Raw genomic sequence first — 18,063 nt, 5'->3', positions numbered from 1 at the left:
AGTTAGAAAATTACATATACTAAGAAATGAATGATAAAATCGATCAGTAATAAAATGAAACTTATGTCCGACAAAATTATATGTTTAATCTGCCATAATTATGGAGAAACGGGAGCGGGCTGCAAGAGAAGAGGCAAGTATGGGTACATGATGGCTATAATGACCACATTGAGCCTCTCGTGGGTTCTTTGGCAGTCATTTAGATTCGCTTCACTCTTCTGCTTGCCGCAACCTGCCAGTGCCACGCTCCCTTCACTCACTCCTCCATTCCAGCGTGGCTCTCATGCACCACCTTCTCCACCAACGCGCTCTTTCGTCCACGCTCCTACCACGCCCTCTCCCTGTAAATTGGCCGCTATGCTCAATTCCTCCACGCGTTATAACACCCGCGTATGCCAACAACTTTCTGGTAGAAGGGCAGATGCGTAATTTGAAAAAGCGTCAGAATAAAGAAGCTGGACACTTGTCCCCGAAGTAACTGCACTTTGGGACACCCAACCCGACACTACCTCCCGCTTTTATTCATCCCGAATCATCGACTATTCCAATGCCTAGGTCTTCTCTCAATGCCAACCGTCAAATCCCGCTGTCGGTCACAATCTCGAAAAACATCATTTCCATAAACGGCCATAACCATCCTACCCAAACTTATTATGGTAGAATCGGTTACACCAGATTAGGTACCGTTATTTTTATTCATAATTTCCAAATTCAGGTATATTTTTTGGACTTGTCTCAGTACAAAGACTACAGAGCAGCAAAAGCGAAGCAAAAGAAATCGAAGCTACTTTTTGATATAACCCTTTTTCTTTTCTTCTTCTTGATTTGGTTGCAAGCTCTCTCTCTCTCTTTTTTGGGCAAGCTTCCTCATGGTACATTTTGCTTTCCCTCTTCTTCATTTTCGTATAAATATTTTCAGTGTTTCTTCCTCTGATTTGAAAAATAAAAAATGAAAAACAAACTCATGGTTAGGTGTTTGGTTTCGTGTTTTTGAAAATCAGGAATGGTAGATTTGAGCTTCGAAAGTGTCACATTTGCAAGGTAAGTATCAGATCTAATGTAAATTTGTTTCTCGTAAAAAGCTCTCTTTGCTTATTTTCTTTTGGCGCCATATTTGTTGCCTTTCGATTTCAATTTTCGGCAGATCGTAAATATCAGGGGTACTTACTGTATTTTCTTCAAGTGTAAAAAATTTGGCTTTGAATTTGTTAGATCATTGGATTTTTGTTAGCTGATTTTAGTTATTTGCAGTGTTGGATGGTTTTTTTTTGATGATATTCGTTATATTTAACTTCTATTTTCGTTTTGCATTATTTTGTTTGCTATTTTATTGATTCTTGAATTTAGGATTTATGTATGCTTAAGCTGTTGCCACGTAGAATGATGCTGAAAGTGGATTGCAGGTATTTGCAGTTTCGCGTGATCTTGGCGTTATGGGAAAATCACCTGGAAAATGGATTAAGACTGTGCTTTTTGGAAAGAAATCTTCCAAATCTAGTTATCCTAAAGGAAGGGAGGTAATGCTATTACTAATTACTATTAAACATCATTTATCACGTTATAAAATAAATTCTTATTTGCAATGCTCTGATATACTTCTCTCGTGTCTCCTTTAAACCATATGGGCATAAGGACAATGCGTGTTCTATCAAAAGAACTTGATATTATTACCTAGTATTCCATTTCTTGATGCCATGTTATTTTTTGAGTTTCACTGGTTTTGTGGAGCACTGCATTAATGACCTTGATCTAGATATTTCTTTCAGTGGTCCTCACACTTTGCCTCATAGCTTATTAACTTGTGAGATATTGTCCCATCTTAGATTCAGAGCTAGTTCTCAAACTACGCCATCCAATGATGCAAACTCTGTTTTTGTGTTTCCAACTTGTGATATATTGTCCCATCTTAGATTCAGAGCTAGTTCTCAAACTATGCCACCCAATGATGCAAACTCTGGTTCTGAGTTTCCAGTGTCTTATGTTGTGGTTTAAAAGCTGTCTTGTTTCTCCCTCTAGCTTATCTCTGAATAATGTTGAAGTTATGGATGGTTCCTCTCTCGTTCTTTTATCCTTGGTTGTGTACTTCCCTCTACTCAGGAAGTTTACTCTAAAGCAATCGTAAAGGAAAAGGATTGACTGATTTAAATGTTAGCTGCCTGGAAAAGTTCTTTGGGAGCTTTTATTTTTACCATGGCCATTTTGACGCTTCGAACTTGAGAATATATGATTCTTTCCTGGAATTATGAAATGAGCATTAGCATTCCTTTCTATTTGGTACTTGCTGCTATTTTTATCTATGGTAATCTTAATGCAACTTTATTCTTCTTCTATGAGTGCTATTATTCACTCTTTAGCACTGACTAACTAAAAGAATAGTGATTTGGTATCTTTATCCCACCTATCCTAAAATAATTAATAACATATGCATTCTGTTCTTTGATTGGACTATCATTTACAGAAAGTTGCAAATGAGAAAGAGGTACTGGTTGCGGACAGAGCATCAGAAACTGATGACGCTGTGGCTCCTCCCTTCACGTCACAGCTGAATCCATATGCTACTGAGAGAGATGAAGGGAAATTAGAACTGGAGAACAAGGAAGCTGCAAATATCTCGCATAATGATGGGATATCACTGCCAGTGAGTGAAGGCAGAGATTCTCAGAAGTCCACTCTTCAAGATTCACCATATGATCCTGAAAGGATGAAGCGAGAACAAGCTGCAACCATGGCACAGGCTGCTTTTAGGGGTTACCTGGTATTTGTCTGCTGTTTTTTGTGAGGTTTTACTATCAATTGTCTAAAGTTTATATAGTCTATGAAGAACATTTAGTTGATATTATACCTACACTGATATCAGTTCATTATGTGAAGGCTCGCAGGGCATTCCGGGCCCTCAAAGGCATCATAAGGCTGCAGGCACTTATTCGTGGCCACTTGGTTAGGAGACAAGCTATTGGTACTTTGTGCTGTATGATGGGAATTGTCAAATTACAAGCACGTGTTCGCGGAGTAATGGTCAGGCATTCTGATAGTGGTCTTGAAGTGCAGAAAAAATGCAATCAAATTAACCTCCTGGTAAGTTCATTGAGAACTCTATTGTGGACCAATTACTAGTCATGGCTCATCTGGTTAGTTCTTTCAGCAAATGCACTCATCCTGGTTACTAATAATTGAAATTTATCTTACAATCACTATGTCATTTAAATTTATTAGGTGTACCTTACTTACTCTTTTGCTACTTTCATTCTTTTACATATTCAAAATGGTGTCGGGCTCTTAGACGGTCCATATATAAAAAAATACATGCCCATCATCAACCTAGTTTAGTGAGAATGACTGAAAAAGGTCTTTTGCCTAGAGTTGTTTTAGCAAATTTGAAATTGTTGCGCTTTGAGTTGTCATATAATTTGAATAGTGAAACTGTTGTTGAAGTTAACCCATTTTCATTTTCTGTAGTCAATTACTTCCAGTAATTACAATATGCAGGATATAATAGCATATATGAATTTTCAAATGTGGAACATGTATTTCAACCTTTTTCCTCACTCTTCCTGTATTGAATCTGTACTTATTCAAGAAAAAGGTAGGCTAGCTTATTTTCGAAGTCTGATCTTTGTATCTTTGTTCAGCAGGAGAGCAAGCTTGTGGTTTCTCTTGGAGTTAATATGCCTGCACGCATTGAAAAGTTGTCAACAAATGCTTTTGTTCGTAAGGTATGTCTGGTGTCATGCTTACAGTATTTCTTATTTATAAAATTGAGAGTGAATAGAATTCACCTTGATATTGCACCACATCACTAGAGGTGGCTCTATGTGTCGGCAATTATACTTAAATGGATTTATCCTTATGCTATAAGCTACTATGATGGGGAAAACATAACTTGCCCTAGCTGTTCTTATCCATCATATCACAATACTGCATGGTTACTTGCTGCGCAAGAAGCAGTTCCAAATGTTTTATTCAGGCATTCATATTGTCATTTGCTGAGCTTTTAAGATTGATTTTTGAGTAAACTTCATTTTGCTTCATGAATTGAATTGATTGGTGGAATTACGTGGATTTAAAAGGCCAAACCACCAAGATGAAAGCTAATATATCCTATTAAATGAAGCTTCAATATCTAACTTGCCTTCTTGCTCGCACATAATCTTCCATTGAGTAATTTTAGGTAGGCCCAAAAATGTCATCTACCTCTCATGGCACTCAAAAGTTTTGGGCACTAGATATGTTTGGCAGTTTGATTGATGATTATCTGTCAGTATATCATGCATAGGTATTTCTCATAGTATTTTAAGGAAATCTGATGTGGCACCCAAAAATATTTAGCAGCAGAGACATTTGGCAGTGTGCACACCTAAAGCTGTCTTGTTCTCTCATGGCACCTAAAAGTATTGGGTGTTAGAGGCATTTGGAAGTTTACCCTATAGTTAGCTATCAATGATCAATAGGCATGGTTTTTCTAAATTGGAATGTCATTTGATTTTTGTCCCCTTCCTTTTACCTTCTTTTTCTTTCAAATTGGGCAAGTGACTGGTGGGTTTGTTACTATAGCTTGTTGCTGCATCACCTACTGTAATGCCTTTGCGCCTCCGTTATAATGCTGGAGAATCAAATTCAGTCTGGAACTGGTTAGAGTGCTGGTCAGCATCCTGCTTCTGGAAACCAGTTCCTCAACCAAAGAAAGCCTCTGACGCGAAATTGCAGAGGAAGCCAGTTAATTGTCAAGTTGTTGACACAGAAACAGGTAGACCAAAACGGAGTGTCCGCAGAATTCCACCTGCAAATCTGGATGGTGCTGTTCAAGCAACCTCTGAATTTGATAAGCCCAAGCGTAACCTGAGGAAAATTTCCAACCATCAAGCTGAGTTAGTGCAGGAAAACCCACAAAATGAGCTTGAAAAGGTTAAACGCAACTTGAGAAAGGTTCATAATCCCGTGGTAGAAAATTCACTGCAGTCAGAAGTTGAATTTGAAAAGCCAAAGCAAAGTTTGGAAAAGGTCTCAAACACTACGAATCTTAATATTGTAGAACAGAGCCTGAACAGTTCAGCTGAGAAGACAAACAAAGAGATGGATGTGACCATAGATAGCTCAGCTGAGAAGATGAAGAAAGAGACGGTCATGACAGTAAATAGCTCAGCTGAGAAGATGAGAAAAGAGACTGCTACGGTAAATAGCTCGGCTGAGAAGATGAAGAAAGAGACGGCTTTGACAGTAAATAGCTCAGCTGAGAAGATGAAGAAAGAGACGGCTTTGACTGTAAATAGCTCAGCTGAGAAGATGAAGAAAGAGATGGCTTTGACACTAAATATCTCGGCTGAGAAGATGAAGAAAGAGATGCCTTTGACAGTGAATGGCTCATCTGAGAAGACAAAGAAAGAGATGGCGTTGGCAGTTTCCATATCACCTGACATTAAAACTATGCCAGGGTCATTTGGGGTAAATGAAACATCGGATTTATTGCATGCTGATTCTTTGGGTGTTGTCTCGAAGCCTTTGATAGATGGAGCTGTTAAGGATGAGAATACACCCATTACAAATGGGGAGTTGAACAGGAAGGATGATTCAACTAATAATGAGAATCAGAAGTCAGGCAGGAAAGCTTCTTATCCTGCGAAACAAAATCGGTCAGAGAATGGGGCTCAGAACAGTCCTGCACTGCCTAGCTACATGGCAGCAACTGAATCTGCCAAGGCTAAGCTGAGACTACAAGGCTCTCCTAGCTCTGGCCAGGATGCAGGTGACAAAAATAACCTCACTCGTCGCCAGTCTTTGCCATCTTCTGCCAATAAAATCAGCTCACAGTCACCAAGGACGCAGAAACTGGTTCATGCAGGGGGGAGAGCAGGGAACAAAACTGACAGATCTACGTTGTCATCCAAAGATGGAAATGGTATGAAATGCTGATTCTTGATTAGAACTTCTTACCAGTTTTACCCATAGGTTGTCTTGAAGTTCAAATGTTTCATCATACAGAGTCCCTAAATGGTGCCTTTGTATTGGTCTACTTAGTTAACATATTTCAGCTATGTCTGTTAAGAGATAAGTCATTCCTTTGACGATGTTATAGATTTTCCATTGTCCATGCTAAACGAGTTGTCATGGGTCTGGACGGTATCTGTTCCTGATAGATTCTATCACAATAAGAGGCCAAAGAATGCTTGCCATCTATTTTACTCAGAATGATTACCTTTTTCCCATGTTACTAAATACCCTTTTTTGTCTTTGTTTGAATTTGCAGCAAAGGTAACCCAAGTAGAGTGGAGGAGGTGATGTTGTGGAAAATTGTGATTTGTGGAGTTAGCATAAGGGGTTCAAGAATTATTTGCCTTGTGGATTTATATATCTTTATTTCTTTTGGTGTAAGATTAATAGAATGGGCTGTAAAACTGAAACTGGGTCTATAGATGAAGGTGTGTGCAGGCCGAGTGCCTTTTGAAAAAATGTGTATGCTGGGTGTTTGTGAGTGTACATGGATAGGTTTTGGAACTTTCAACAAGCCAGTTATCATTATCATATAAAATTTCATTTCGTTTGCTCCTCAAATTGCCTTCCCACTGATGTTATATTGTTGCTATTTGTAGCTGTTGGTGCGTATTGGAGTTCTTCCGCATTGTTTGAGTCAACGCATAAGGTACTCGTTCTTGACATTTTTGCACATCAGCAAATCTTCGGTCCTACTATTAAGCTGTCTGGTTTGTGTTACATAACATCCTTTTGGCATGATATCATATGACATGAGGTACCACTATATTTTCTGATGTGGTGAGGTAGGTCACAAAGAGGCGAAATAAGATGAATTAGGAGCGGGCTTTGTTTATCTCTAATTAATTAGTCTCCAAACCATTTAACAATTCAAAAAAAAAAAAAAAAAAAGGATTTTGATGACTCAAAACTTCTCCAAAGTCTCAAAAATCATGTTCTAAAGAATGGAATAAATTTCGAATATAAGTCTGTATTTAGGCTCCGAAATTTTTTGAAAAAAGTTGCTTTTTGATCTTGTTCTAGCAAAAGGAAAGATCATTTCTGTTTCTTCAACAATTTTTTTCGACATCAAGTTATCAAGGCCTTTGAGCGGGCTTTTGTTGAGGAAACATATCTGAAGATTATTCTTTTATTTTAAGAATTGTCAAAAAATTTACTTTCATGTCCTCAAAATTTGTGTGTACAAATTTCTAACACATAGTGGGACATTCTTTGCTTCTCATCTCCTTTCTTTGAACTTCAAGTTTTCAAGTTGCAATGGCTTCTAAGAAGAACTCTACTAGCTAGCCAGCTTTCAAGCCTGGTTGAACGGAACTCACAGTCTACCCGAATTCATCAACTATTGATGTTCCTAGCTACTCACCCTTATGACATTAAGAGAAAGATTAAAGCTCTTGCGGAACTGTATAATCAAACTCTTCCAATGCTTAACCAAAATCCTCTTTACTATGACACTATTGTCCCAACTCAAAATTTAGAAAAAAAATTTATGCTTTGCAACTTGCTTCCTTTAAAGGATCAAGCACAAGACATCAGTTATTGTTCAAAGAAAAAGATAGCTATTCAAGCGCTCTTTCTCCCGTCATTACCTTGCTAGAGTTTATCTTCCAAAGCAAGTTCTGGGATAATGGTTTTCATGGCAATTGGTGAAATATCCTTGGAAGAGTACGGTGCACTTCTTGAAAAAGTCTGGAATCTCTTTCTACAAGCATTAGAGAAAAGGATGATCGATTTGCCTCAATGATGAAGAAAATTAATAATCTTACTAAAAAAATTCAGCTGTTTCAAATCAAAATTAACACCTAATCATTCAAGAAGACAATGAAAATTCCATCAAAGGAGTTGCAAAAGATCCTCAACAAAAAGCCAATCAAGTGGTCACTGCCAATCAACTCAAGGAATTCAATTAAGATGCCATCAAGGACTAAGTTGAACGTGTTACTCAACCTTTTATGTCGGGAAAAGCCATGCAATCAAGTTACAAGTGCAGTGAAAAATTAGAACTTTTCTCTAAAGTAAGATCATGATTTGGTTGTTTAATATTGTTAGTATCGGCCCTGCGAGCAAATCTCTAGTTGTATGGGAATACATTTTGAGTTATTCATGTATGATATTTTATTAATTTATAATAATTATGAGATAGTTCTTTATCCATAAGTTGTGATTTAATTACTTTTTGTACTTTTGTAGATAAAGCCCATGAAACTATATATGCTTTGTAAAGTAATTGTATTAGGATATAATTATGATATCTTTATACATTAAAGTATTGTTCCTAAAAGTTTTTGATCATTGTGTTATTGAGATGGGCCATCAATAATACTCAAAGATCGACACATGCTATGTTGTTTATGTGTGAAGTAAGCAACTGCTCTAATAAGTTGAAGTATAAAGATATTTGAAACTAGCGTGTGGGTGCTTGCCATAGGTGAGCGAGTTCATTGAATATGATCCATCATGAGAAGTGCATTTGGTACCTCACTCAAGTGTCTATGCAATACTTTTCATATATCAGTTATGTAACTTATGAGACCCTGTCAAGCTCGATTAAAAGACGGTATTGTACCTAGTGGTACAACTAAATTAAATCGAGCCTTGAACTAGTTCAAATAGAAACTCTAAGAGGAATTTGAAAATTTTGAAACCCACAAAATGACTTAGAATAGTGATTCAGCGTTCAAGGTCCAGTTTAGAGTCCATCAGGAAAATTGACCGATTAGGAATAAAACGGTCATTTTACCATTTGATGATTAAATGGAGATTTCTAGCCAAGATTTGATCACATTTGACCAAGAATAATTATATGAAATATAATTATGATTATTGGAGTATAAAATGATGTTTAGTAGTGAAAAAATTATGATTCCTGGTATTTTTGGAGCACAAGGGCAAAATGGTAATTTTGCCACTAGAGGACTAAACGAGAATTTTTATAAAATGATTTTTTTGCCCCATTTGGTTAATATTGATCAATGTTAGTGTTATTTGAGGTTGAAAAGTAGAAATAATTTGATTCCGGTACATTTTAGAGTATAGGGGCAAAATAGTAATTTTTTCACCTCGGGGGCAAATCGGTAAATTTTTCACCCCAGCACTTGTCAAGGCCAAGGGATTTTATTCATCCTGTAAATGGATAAACATGAGAAATGTGTGGTGGAGAGAGATTGCTTAATGGCTAAGTATGACACATGGACCAATGGAATGGTGACATGTGTCGAAATCTCATCCATTCATTATTTTCTTTATAAAAGGCATAAAAATCAGCCCATTTCTCCCATAGTGATCAGCCAAACCAGAAGAGAAGAGAAACCAAGGAAGAACAAGCCCTAGGTGGGAAAAATCAAAGAGAAAGTGTTGGAATTTAAGGAAACAAGCTAGGTAAGTTCAAATTTTTTTAATTCTCCTTGATACCTAGCTTACCCATGCTTTTGTTCTTGATTTTCATGGTTGAATATTGAGTTATCATGATGAATTCAATTCTGAAAAATGGGTACGGAAGAGGAACTGTTGTTGGAATAATTTGATTTTAGACTATGTTAGTGTTTAGGGATAGTTAAGCATGGTTATGAACAAAAACACAAAAGAAATATTCAATTTTTCTAGGGTTCTTTGTTAGTCAAACCATGAGGGCTGAATATCAATGGGGGATTGTTTTTATTTCAAGGAAAATGGCTTGGAAATATGATGAATTAAGGTGAAACGGTTATGTAGAAAAATTTTTGGTGCTAGTGCACCAAGTGACCGAATTTTTCTATAAGGAACTGTGAGGGTTCTAATGCTGAATTTGGCTTTATTTAAATGGTATGTGGTAAATTAAGGTATTAGAGGAGAAATGGATTAATTTAGAGTGAAATTGGATGCATTGGCCAATTGATCGGATGAAAAATCGACTTAGGCCACTATTGGGTCTAGATGGCTACTCGTGCATTTTTCATTTCATATCATATATATATATCGAGCTTGAAATAACTTATGACTGTTAGACACAATTTAATTGGAATATATGTCATGGATTATGGCTATGTGGTGAGCCATTGGATACGGGTAAAGGACTGTACTCGCGGACTGAAAATAGGAGTATTTCTACTCCTAATACCGGTGAGTGGACTTGCATTTCAAACTTGTTTTTGGGAATATGAAAGATTCTATCCAACTTGTCTTAGAAAATGTACCTTGGGAACAAGCTTTTAGTAAAATGATTTTATATTGTGAAAATGTGCTATACAATGGTTTATATGTTATCACAATATGATAAAATGCATGATATGCATTGGATGCTTCTTTACATGTTGATTTGAACCCGACTATGTGCGAGTAGGAGTGTACATAAGCCGTTGCTGACCCCGTTATGTGCGAGTAGGAGTGCACATAAGCCGTTGCTGACCCGACTATGTGTGAGTGGGAGTGCACATAAGCCGTTGTTGCCTCCGTAGCTTATAGGGCTTGATGCTTCGTGATCTTCCACCCTATGAGTGCTTTGATAGGTATGATTTGTAGCAAAGTATGACTCTCCGCCTAGGAGCTTGGAAGAGGAGGGAAGGGACTGCTCCGTTGCTTCATGATCCGAAGTGAAGTGCACCTCTTGCCGAGTGAAGAAGGGGGGGGGGGGAACTTGGAAGAGGAGGGAAGGGACTGCTCCGTTGCTTCGTGATCCGGAGTAAAGTGCACCTCTTGCCGAGTGAAGGGGGGATGCTTCGTGATCTCCCACCCCCTAGTGACAATAGCATAAGCCGTTGCATATGAGATGATGATGATGGGATGGTGTGCATGATGATGATGATGGGATGGTGTGCATGTTGATGATGGGTATATGGTTGTAAATGCAAATGTGTAAGCATTTGTTTTGTTGGAATTTAGAAGTTTACATGTGTTGCATGTTGCTATTGTTATTTTAGCAGGATGAGTTGTTTTAAGGGAAAAATGAGACTTTTTCCTTGATGTTCTGGTTCTCGCTGCAGCGAGAATGAAGTTCGCTATAGCGAGAAACTTTCTGTCTATTTTGTTAACTTGTGGGTTTTTGCCATATATCCCATTTCTTTGGTACCATAGTTGAGCATGGATTTTTGTAAAGTGATTTACTCATGTGGGGTTTACATGAGGGGTTTAAAAGAGCTAAAACAATTGCATGGTTTTGAGAAAATGAATGCATCATGATTTCGATAAACATTCCTTATGGTATGCTTGTTCCCATCTTGTTCACTCACTGAGTATTGTACTCACGTTTTATAAAAATTCATGTTTTCAGATCAGGTGACTGTTGGACCCTAAATCGAGGAGTCCCCGTAGTGCATCTCCTGGGTATGTGTCTGGCATTCGATAGTAATCTTTTTTATTGTAAATGTCTCCGCTGGAAGTCATGGGTCCTTTTGTATTGTTAATACAATCTAACAATGTGAATATGTGTATGCAATGTAAATTGCTAAATACATGACTGGTATAGTGCATGTATATTATTATCGATAACGTCATTGTGTTTTGGCTATGTTTACACCCGAAAAAAGGTGTGTGTATGCATGATATGATAAATTTGTTAAGCAAAGGTAAATGGATAGGCTTGCTTGGGCTTAGTGAGCTATGCTCATTGAGCTTATGCGCCGGTCATGGCTCGAGAAATTAGGTCGTGACAAACTTGGTATCAGAGCCCTAGGTTATTTAGGTCCTAGGGTGTTATGGTCAAGTCTAGCGGAGAGTCGGGTTTTTATGTGGGATTTTTAATTATGAACTGTGAGCCACAGCACATTTCATAATCGAGGAACCGCATAAATTCTCAATCTTAGAAACCACCTTATCTCTTTAACTGTGGTTAATGACAAGTGTTTGCTCTTGTCTAGGTAAGAATGTCACCTAAGACACGGGCCACCTTAAGACAAGTAGGGGAGCAAGATGCCCCTACTGAGATGACTAATAGGCCACGGGCACTCACCTCGTAGGGGGCGAGGTAGACGTGGCAAGGTCGCTAGGCCGGTGAGAGCGAGTACGCTTGTGAATAGGAGAGAAGAATACTTGGTGGTACCCACTCCTTTAAAGGAGGTGTTTGTGACTGAATAAGAAAATAAATCCTGCGTAGCTCGAATCAAGGATAAAAATACCTTAGTGAATTTAGTGGTGTTAGACACCTTAAGGAGCTTAAGGATCAGTTGGAGGATCCTTATGGAAAGAAAGAAAAGATGTTTACCAAAGGCACAAATGAAATGTTGAGGTATGGAAATAGACTTTATGTGCCGGATAATGATGAATTGAGGAGAGAGATATTGGAGGAGGCGCATATGGCAGTCTATGTGGTACATTCAGGAGCTTGGCAACGAGGCTGAGTGATACTACTTGCCAAGTGCTCTGATAGGTACCTTTTGTTGCTCGTCGCGGAAGGTAGAAAGGGTTGCCCTGAAGGGTGGAGCCACCCTTAGTGACAATGTTGGTATCAGGATTTAAAGGAGGTGACGTGGGAAGCTGAGGATGAGATACAGACAAAGCATCCACACCTCTTCGATATGTGAAGGTAAGCCACTTTACATTGAATTTAAATTCGGGGACCGAATTTTTATTAGTGAGGGAGAATGTGAGACCCTGTCAAGCTCGATTAAAAGACAGTATTGTACCTAGTGGTACAACTAAATTAAATCGAGCCTTGAACTAGTTCAAATAGAAATTCTAAGAGGAATTTAAAAATTTTAAAACCCACAAAATGACTTAGAATAGTGATTCAGAGTTCAAGGTCCAATTTAGAGTCCATCAGGAAAATTGACTGATTAGGGATAAAACGATCATTTTACCATTTGATGATTAAATGGAGATTTCTAGCCAAGATTTGATCACATTTAACCAAGAATAATTATATGAAATATAATTATGATTATTGGAGTATAAAATGATGTTTAGTAGTGAAAAAATTATGATTCTTGGTATTTTTAGAGTACAAGGGCAAAATGGTAATTTTGCCACTAGAGGACTAAATAGGAATTTTTATAAAATGAGTTTTTTGCCCCATTTGGTTAATATTGATCAATGTTAGTGTTATTTGAGGTTGAAAAGTAGAAATAATTTGATTACGGTATATTTCAGAGTATAGGGGCAAAATCGTAATTTTTTCACCCCGGGGGCAAATCGATAAATTTTTCGCCCCAGCACTTGTCAAGGCCAAGGGATTTTATTCATCCTGTAAATGGATAAACATGAGAAATGTGTGGTGGAGAGAGATTGCTTAATGGCTAAGTATAACACATGAACCAATGGAATGGTGACATGTGTCAAAATCTCATCCATTCATTATTTTCTTTATAAAAGGCATAAAAATCAGCCCATTTCTCCCATAGTGATCAGCCAAACCAGAAAAGAAGAGAAACCAAGGAAGAACAAGCCCTAGGTGGGAAAAATCAAAGAGAAAGTGTTGGAATTCAAGGAAACAAGCTAGGTAAGTTCAAATTTCTTTAATTCTCCTTGATACCTAGCTTACCCATGCTTTTGTTCTTGATTTCCATGGTTGAATATTGAGTTATCATGATGAATTCAATTCTGAAAAATGGGTATGGAAGAGGAATTGTTGTTGGAATAATTTGATTTTAGACTATGTTAATGTTTAGGGATAGTTAAGCATGGTTATGAACAAAAACACAAAAGAAATATTCAATTTCTCTAGGGTTCCTTGTTGGTCGAACCGTGAGGGCTGAATATCAATGGGGGATTGTTTTTATCTCAAGGAAAATGGCTTGGAAATATGATGGAATTAAGGTGAAACGGTTATGTAGAAAAATTTTCGGTGTTAGTGAACCAAATGACCGAATTTTTCTATAAGGAACTGTGAGGGTTCTAATGCTGAATTTGGCTTTATTTAAATGGTATGTGGTAAATTAAGGTATTAGAGGAGAAATAGATTAATTTGGAGTGAAATTGGACGCATTGGCCAATTGATGGGATGAAAAATCGACTTAGGCCACTACCGGGTCTAGATGGCTACCCGTGCATTTTTTATTTCATATCATATATATATTGAGCCTGAAATAGCTTATGACTATTAGACACAATTTAATTGGAATATATGTCATGGATTATGACTAGGTGGTGAGCCATTGGATACGGGTAAAGGACTATACCAGCGGACTGAAAATAGAAGTATTTTTACTCTTAATACCGGTGAGTGGACTTGCATTTCAAACTTGTTTTGGGGAATATGAAAGATTCTATCCAACTTGTCTTAGAAAATGTACCTTGGGAACAAGCTTTTAGTAAAATGATTTTATATTGTGAAAATGTGCTATACAATGGTTTATGTGTTATCACAATATGATAAAATGCATGATATGCATTGGATGCTTCTTTACATGTTGATTTGAACCCGACTATGTGCGAGTAGGAGTGCACATAAGCCGTTGCTGACCCGACTATGTGCGAGTAGGAGTGCACATAAGCCGTTGCTGACCCGACTATGTTCGAGTAAGAGTGCACATAAGCCGTTGCTGACCCGGCTATGTGTGAGTGGGAGTGCACATAAGTCGTTGTTGCCTCTGTAGCTTATAGGGCTGGATGCTTCGTGATCTTCCACCCTATGAGTGCTTTGATAGGTATGATCAGTGGCGAAGTATGACTCTCCACCCAGGAGCTTGGAAGAGGAGGGAAGGGACTGGTCCGTTGCTTCGTGATTCGGAGTAAAGTGCACCTCTTGCCGAGTGAAGGGGGGGATGCTTCGTGATCTCCCACCCCCTAGTGACAATAGCATAAGCCGTTGCATATGAGATGATGATGATGGGATGGTGTGCATGGTGATGATGATGGGATGGTGTGCATGTTGATGATGGGTATATGGTTGTAAATGCAAATATGTAAGCATTTGTTTTGTTGGAATTTGGAAGTTTACATGTGACACATGTTGCTATTGTTATTTTAGCAGGATGAGTTGTTTTAAGGGAAAAATGAGACTTTTTCCTTGATGTTCTGGTTCTCGTTGCAGCAAGAATGAAGTTCGCTATAGCGAGAAACTTTCTGTCCATTTTGCTAACTTGTGGGTTTTTGCCATATATCCCATTTCTTTGGTACCATAGTTGAGCATGGATTTTTGTAAAGTGATTTACTCATGTGGGGTTTACATGAGGGGTTTAAAGGAGCTAAAACAATTGCATGGTTTTGAGAAAATGAATGCATCATGATTTCGATAAACATTCCTTATGGTATGCTTGTTCCCATCTTGTTCACTCACTGAGTATTGTACTCACGTTTTATAAAAATTCATGTTTTCAGATTAGGTGATTGTTGGACCCTAGATCGAGGAGTCCCCGTAGTGCATTTTCTGGGTATGTGTCTTGCATTCGATAGTAATCCTTTTTATTGTAAATGTCTCCGCTGGAAGTCATAAGTCCTTTTGTATTGTGAATACAATCTAACAATGTGAATATGTGTATGCAATGTAAATTGCTAAATACATGACTAGTATAGTGCATGTATATTATTATCGATAATGCCATTGTGTTTTGGCTATATTCGCACATGGGAAAAGGTGTGTGTATGCATGATATGATAAATTTGTTAAGCAAAGGTAAATGGATAGGCTTGCTTGGGCTTAGTGAGCTATGCTCATTGAGCTCATGCGCCGGTCATGGCTCGGGAAATTGGATCGTGACATAACTATTCCCTAGACTTGAGACACCAAGTTGTTTTGTATGTGAAGTAATATACTTTGATTTCATCTCTATGGATGCCTAACTAAAGATACCAAAACAAGATGTTTTTGTGTATATTATGAAACATATGAAGGCAAATGAGTGGTCAAGATAAGAATCATCACCCTAGTGATTCAAAGGGAAATATCTCATTAGTTCTTGGTTGACATTAGCTTAATTAAATCCTTGGCTAAGGTGATTAGAAGATTATGAAATGAGTTTCATAAGTCTCTACAAAGTTAATGATTTAATTATAAGAACAAATATGAAGGTCAATAAGAATAAGCATTGTATCAAGCTCTTATCATCTTTGGGATATATGATAAGGGAATGAATTATATTGATAAACTATAGATTGAAAGGTTGTCAAAGAATCTTTTGACTCTTCTAACAATTGGGTGGCCATGATGCATTACTAGATGCCAATCTTGGTCTATGGAATTGAATTAGCTAATTTAAAATTGAATACGATTCATTTAAATTAATTAATTAATAAAATTATAATTAAATTTCATTGCAACATGTTAGGAACCTAATGGGTAACACAAAGGTTGCAATTTGGATTAAATTGAGAGTGTGATGATTTAAGTTAGATTTAAATCAAATTTCAAGTTTTAATTACTAAGGACCTAATTAAAAGAGTTTAATTAGGCATTAGTTAAATATTATAATTGTTATAATGTTAAGAACTTATTTTGAAAATTTTAATAAGTCTAATAATAAATTAAACCTAGATATAAATATCACATTATAGCCACTCTTTTCTGAGGCAACAAAAAAAAAACACTAATAGTTTTTCTCGAGTGCCACCACTCTTGAGAGGGTTTTTTAGAAAACTTTTCCATTGATTCTTTGCTGACAATCAAAGAAGAAAAAGGGACAAATCATTGTCCACTTACTAGCACAAGCTCGTGTTATAAAGCTTTTTCCTTGAGAAGGAGCCATTGTAATCATGTGTGCAACATTGGAGGCCAAGCATTTGAGTGGTTGGAATTTTTTCACACAAGAAGGTGTTCACATTTTTCAACACCAAAAGGAATCTATTTGATTATGATATCATTTGGATAGGTAAATTTTTTTTTATTTTCTATGGTATTTAAGTTTGCATTGAACAATCAAGGTGATTCGAAGGTAGGAGGCATGATTTTCATTTTGTTTCAATTTTTGTTATTCCACTGCGTTGGAGGTCGAATCATGTTGTTCCTAGCAAATATAAATTAACCTAACTATTTAGTAAAAGATTATTATATCTTTGTGCCTTTGACGTCAAAATCAAAAAGCTCACAACAATGTGGTTAAAAGACCTTTTCCACTAAGCTTGGGTTGTTGCAAACCTCAAGTTGCTCATTTGTTTAGCTTCCAATGATGATCCACATAAGATGCCAAGATGAATAATTTAAAGATAAAATAAAATTTTGGTCAATCAATAATTCAAAGACTCATAATCTGATCAATCAAAATTCACCCATGAGTCAATATGTTTATCTCTAATTAATTAATCCCCAAACCATTTAACACTTCAAAAAAAAAAAAAAAAAGATTTTGAAGACTCAAACTTCTCCAAAGTTTAAAAAATCAACCTCTAAAGAATTGAATAAATTTCTAGTAATGATGGTATTTAGGCTTTGAAATATTTTAAAAGAAGTTGTTTTTTGATCTTGCTCTAGCAAAAGGAAAGAGATCAATTTTGTTTGTTCAACACCAAGTTATCAAGATCCTTGAGTGGATTTTTGTTAGTTTCAAGATTATTTTTTTATTTTAGGATTTAAATTTAATGTACTAACATTATGCACTATCAGCTCACTAAATGCTATCACCTCATTAATAAGGAAAAATTAAAAAGCTTGAAGGACTTACACTTAAGTATTAAAAAGTTTTTAATAATTAATTAAATAAAAAATAAAAAAATTTTTTTTTTCTCTCTCCAACTCCCTCACAATGCTCTTTTATTGTTTTGTTTTCCTTTCTTTATCTCTCTCTAACTCCATCATCTTCTTCTCCCATTATTCTTCTTCCATTAAAATTAAAAATTAAAATATTTTCACTTTTCCTAAAACCTCTTTCACCTTCATTTCTTGTTCTTTAGCATGCATCCAAACTAAATTTCTATTGAATCCCTAAGAAAGAGAGTGCTACTGAAACCTTAAGAGAGAGAAAGAGTGAAGAATTTAGTATGGGGATTTTCATTTTGTTGAGAAAAAGAGAGAGAAAAAGTGTTGTTGAACCAAAAAGCCTTGTAGCTCAACAAGGTAGTAACTCTTTTGTTTTTTTTTTCAACAAAAGTGGTTTTTCATTTATTGAAATCATTGAAGTATAATGGAAGGATAGGCCAAATGGCCATCCATTCAAGTAACTGATAGTTGACTGGTAGTAAACCTAAATACAAGAAATACTGTAGCACAGTACATCAACGATATCAAATAGTGCCCAT

General features: G+C 36.7%; 1 protein-coding gene across 6 annotated transcripts in view; it reads left to right on the top strand.

The window, feature by feature from the left end:
- The first annotated feature begins 720 nt into the window (after positions 1-720).
- The window catches only part of LOC18604621 (protein IQ-DOMAIN 31), a 29,979-nt gene continuing 12,636 nt past the window's right edge, over positions 721-18,063 (top strand). Inside the window, exons 1-9 of one of the 6 annotated variants that reach the window (XM_088804884.1) lie at positions 721-872; positions 1,002-1,041; positions 1,404-1,517; positions 2,459-2,755; positions 2,872-3,075; positions 3,630-3,713; positions 4,552-5,893; positions 6,585-6,634; positions 7,230-7,458. In XM_088804884.1, the coding sequence (XP_088661010.1) occupies positions 1,434-1,517; positions 2,459-2,755; positions 2,872-3,075; positions 3,630-3,713; positions 4,552-5,893; positions 6,585-6,634; positions 7,230-7,253 (2,085 nt within the window). In that variant the 5' untranslated portion in view covers positions 721-872; positions 1,002-1,041; positions 1,404-1,433 and the 3' untranslated portion in view covers positions 7,254-7,458. Of the gene's footprint in view, positions 873-1,001; positions 1,042-1,403; positions 1,518-2,458; positions 2,756-2,871; positions 3,076-3,629; positions 3,714-4,551; positions 5,894-6,241; positions 6,547-6,584; positions 6,828-7,229; positions 7,459-18,063 lie in introns of those variants that run through there. The other 5 variants (XM_018118186.2, XM_007037194.3, XM_018118185.2 and 2 more) reach the window with 5 other exon arrangements.

This window comes from Theobroma cacao, chromosome 3 (assembly GCF_053813885.1).
Source record: "Theobroma cacao isolate CCN51 chromosome 3, ASM5381388v1, whole genome shotgun sequence".
Taxonomy (NCBI): Eukaryota; Viridiplantae; Streptophyta; class Magnoliopsida; order Malvales; family Malvaceae; genus Theobroma; species Theobroma cacao.
Note: the sequence above shows the minus strand (reverse complement) of the source record. Positions and strands in the feature narration are given on the sequence as shown.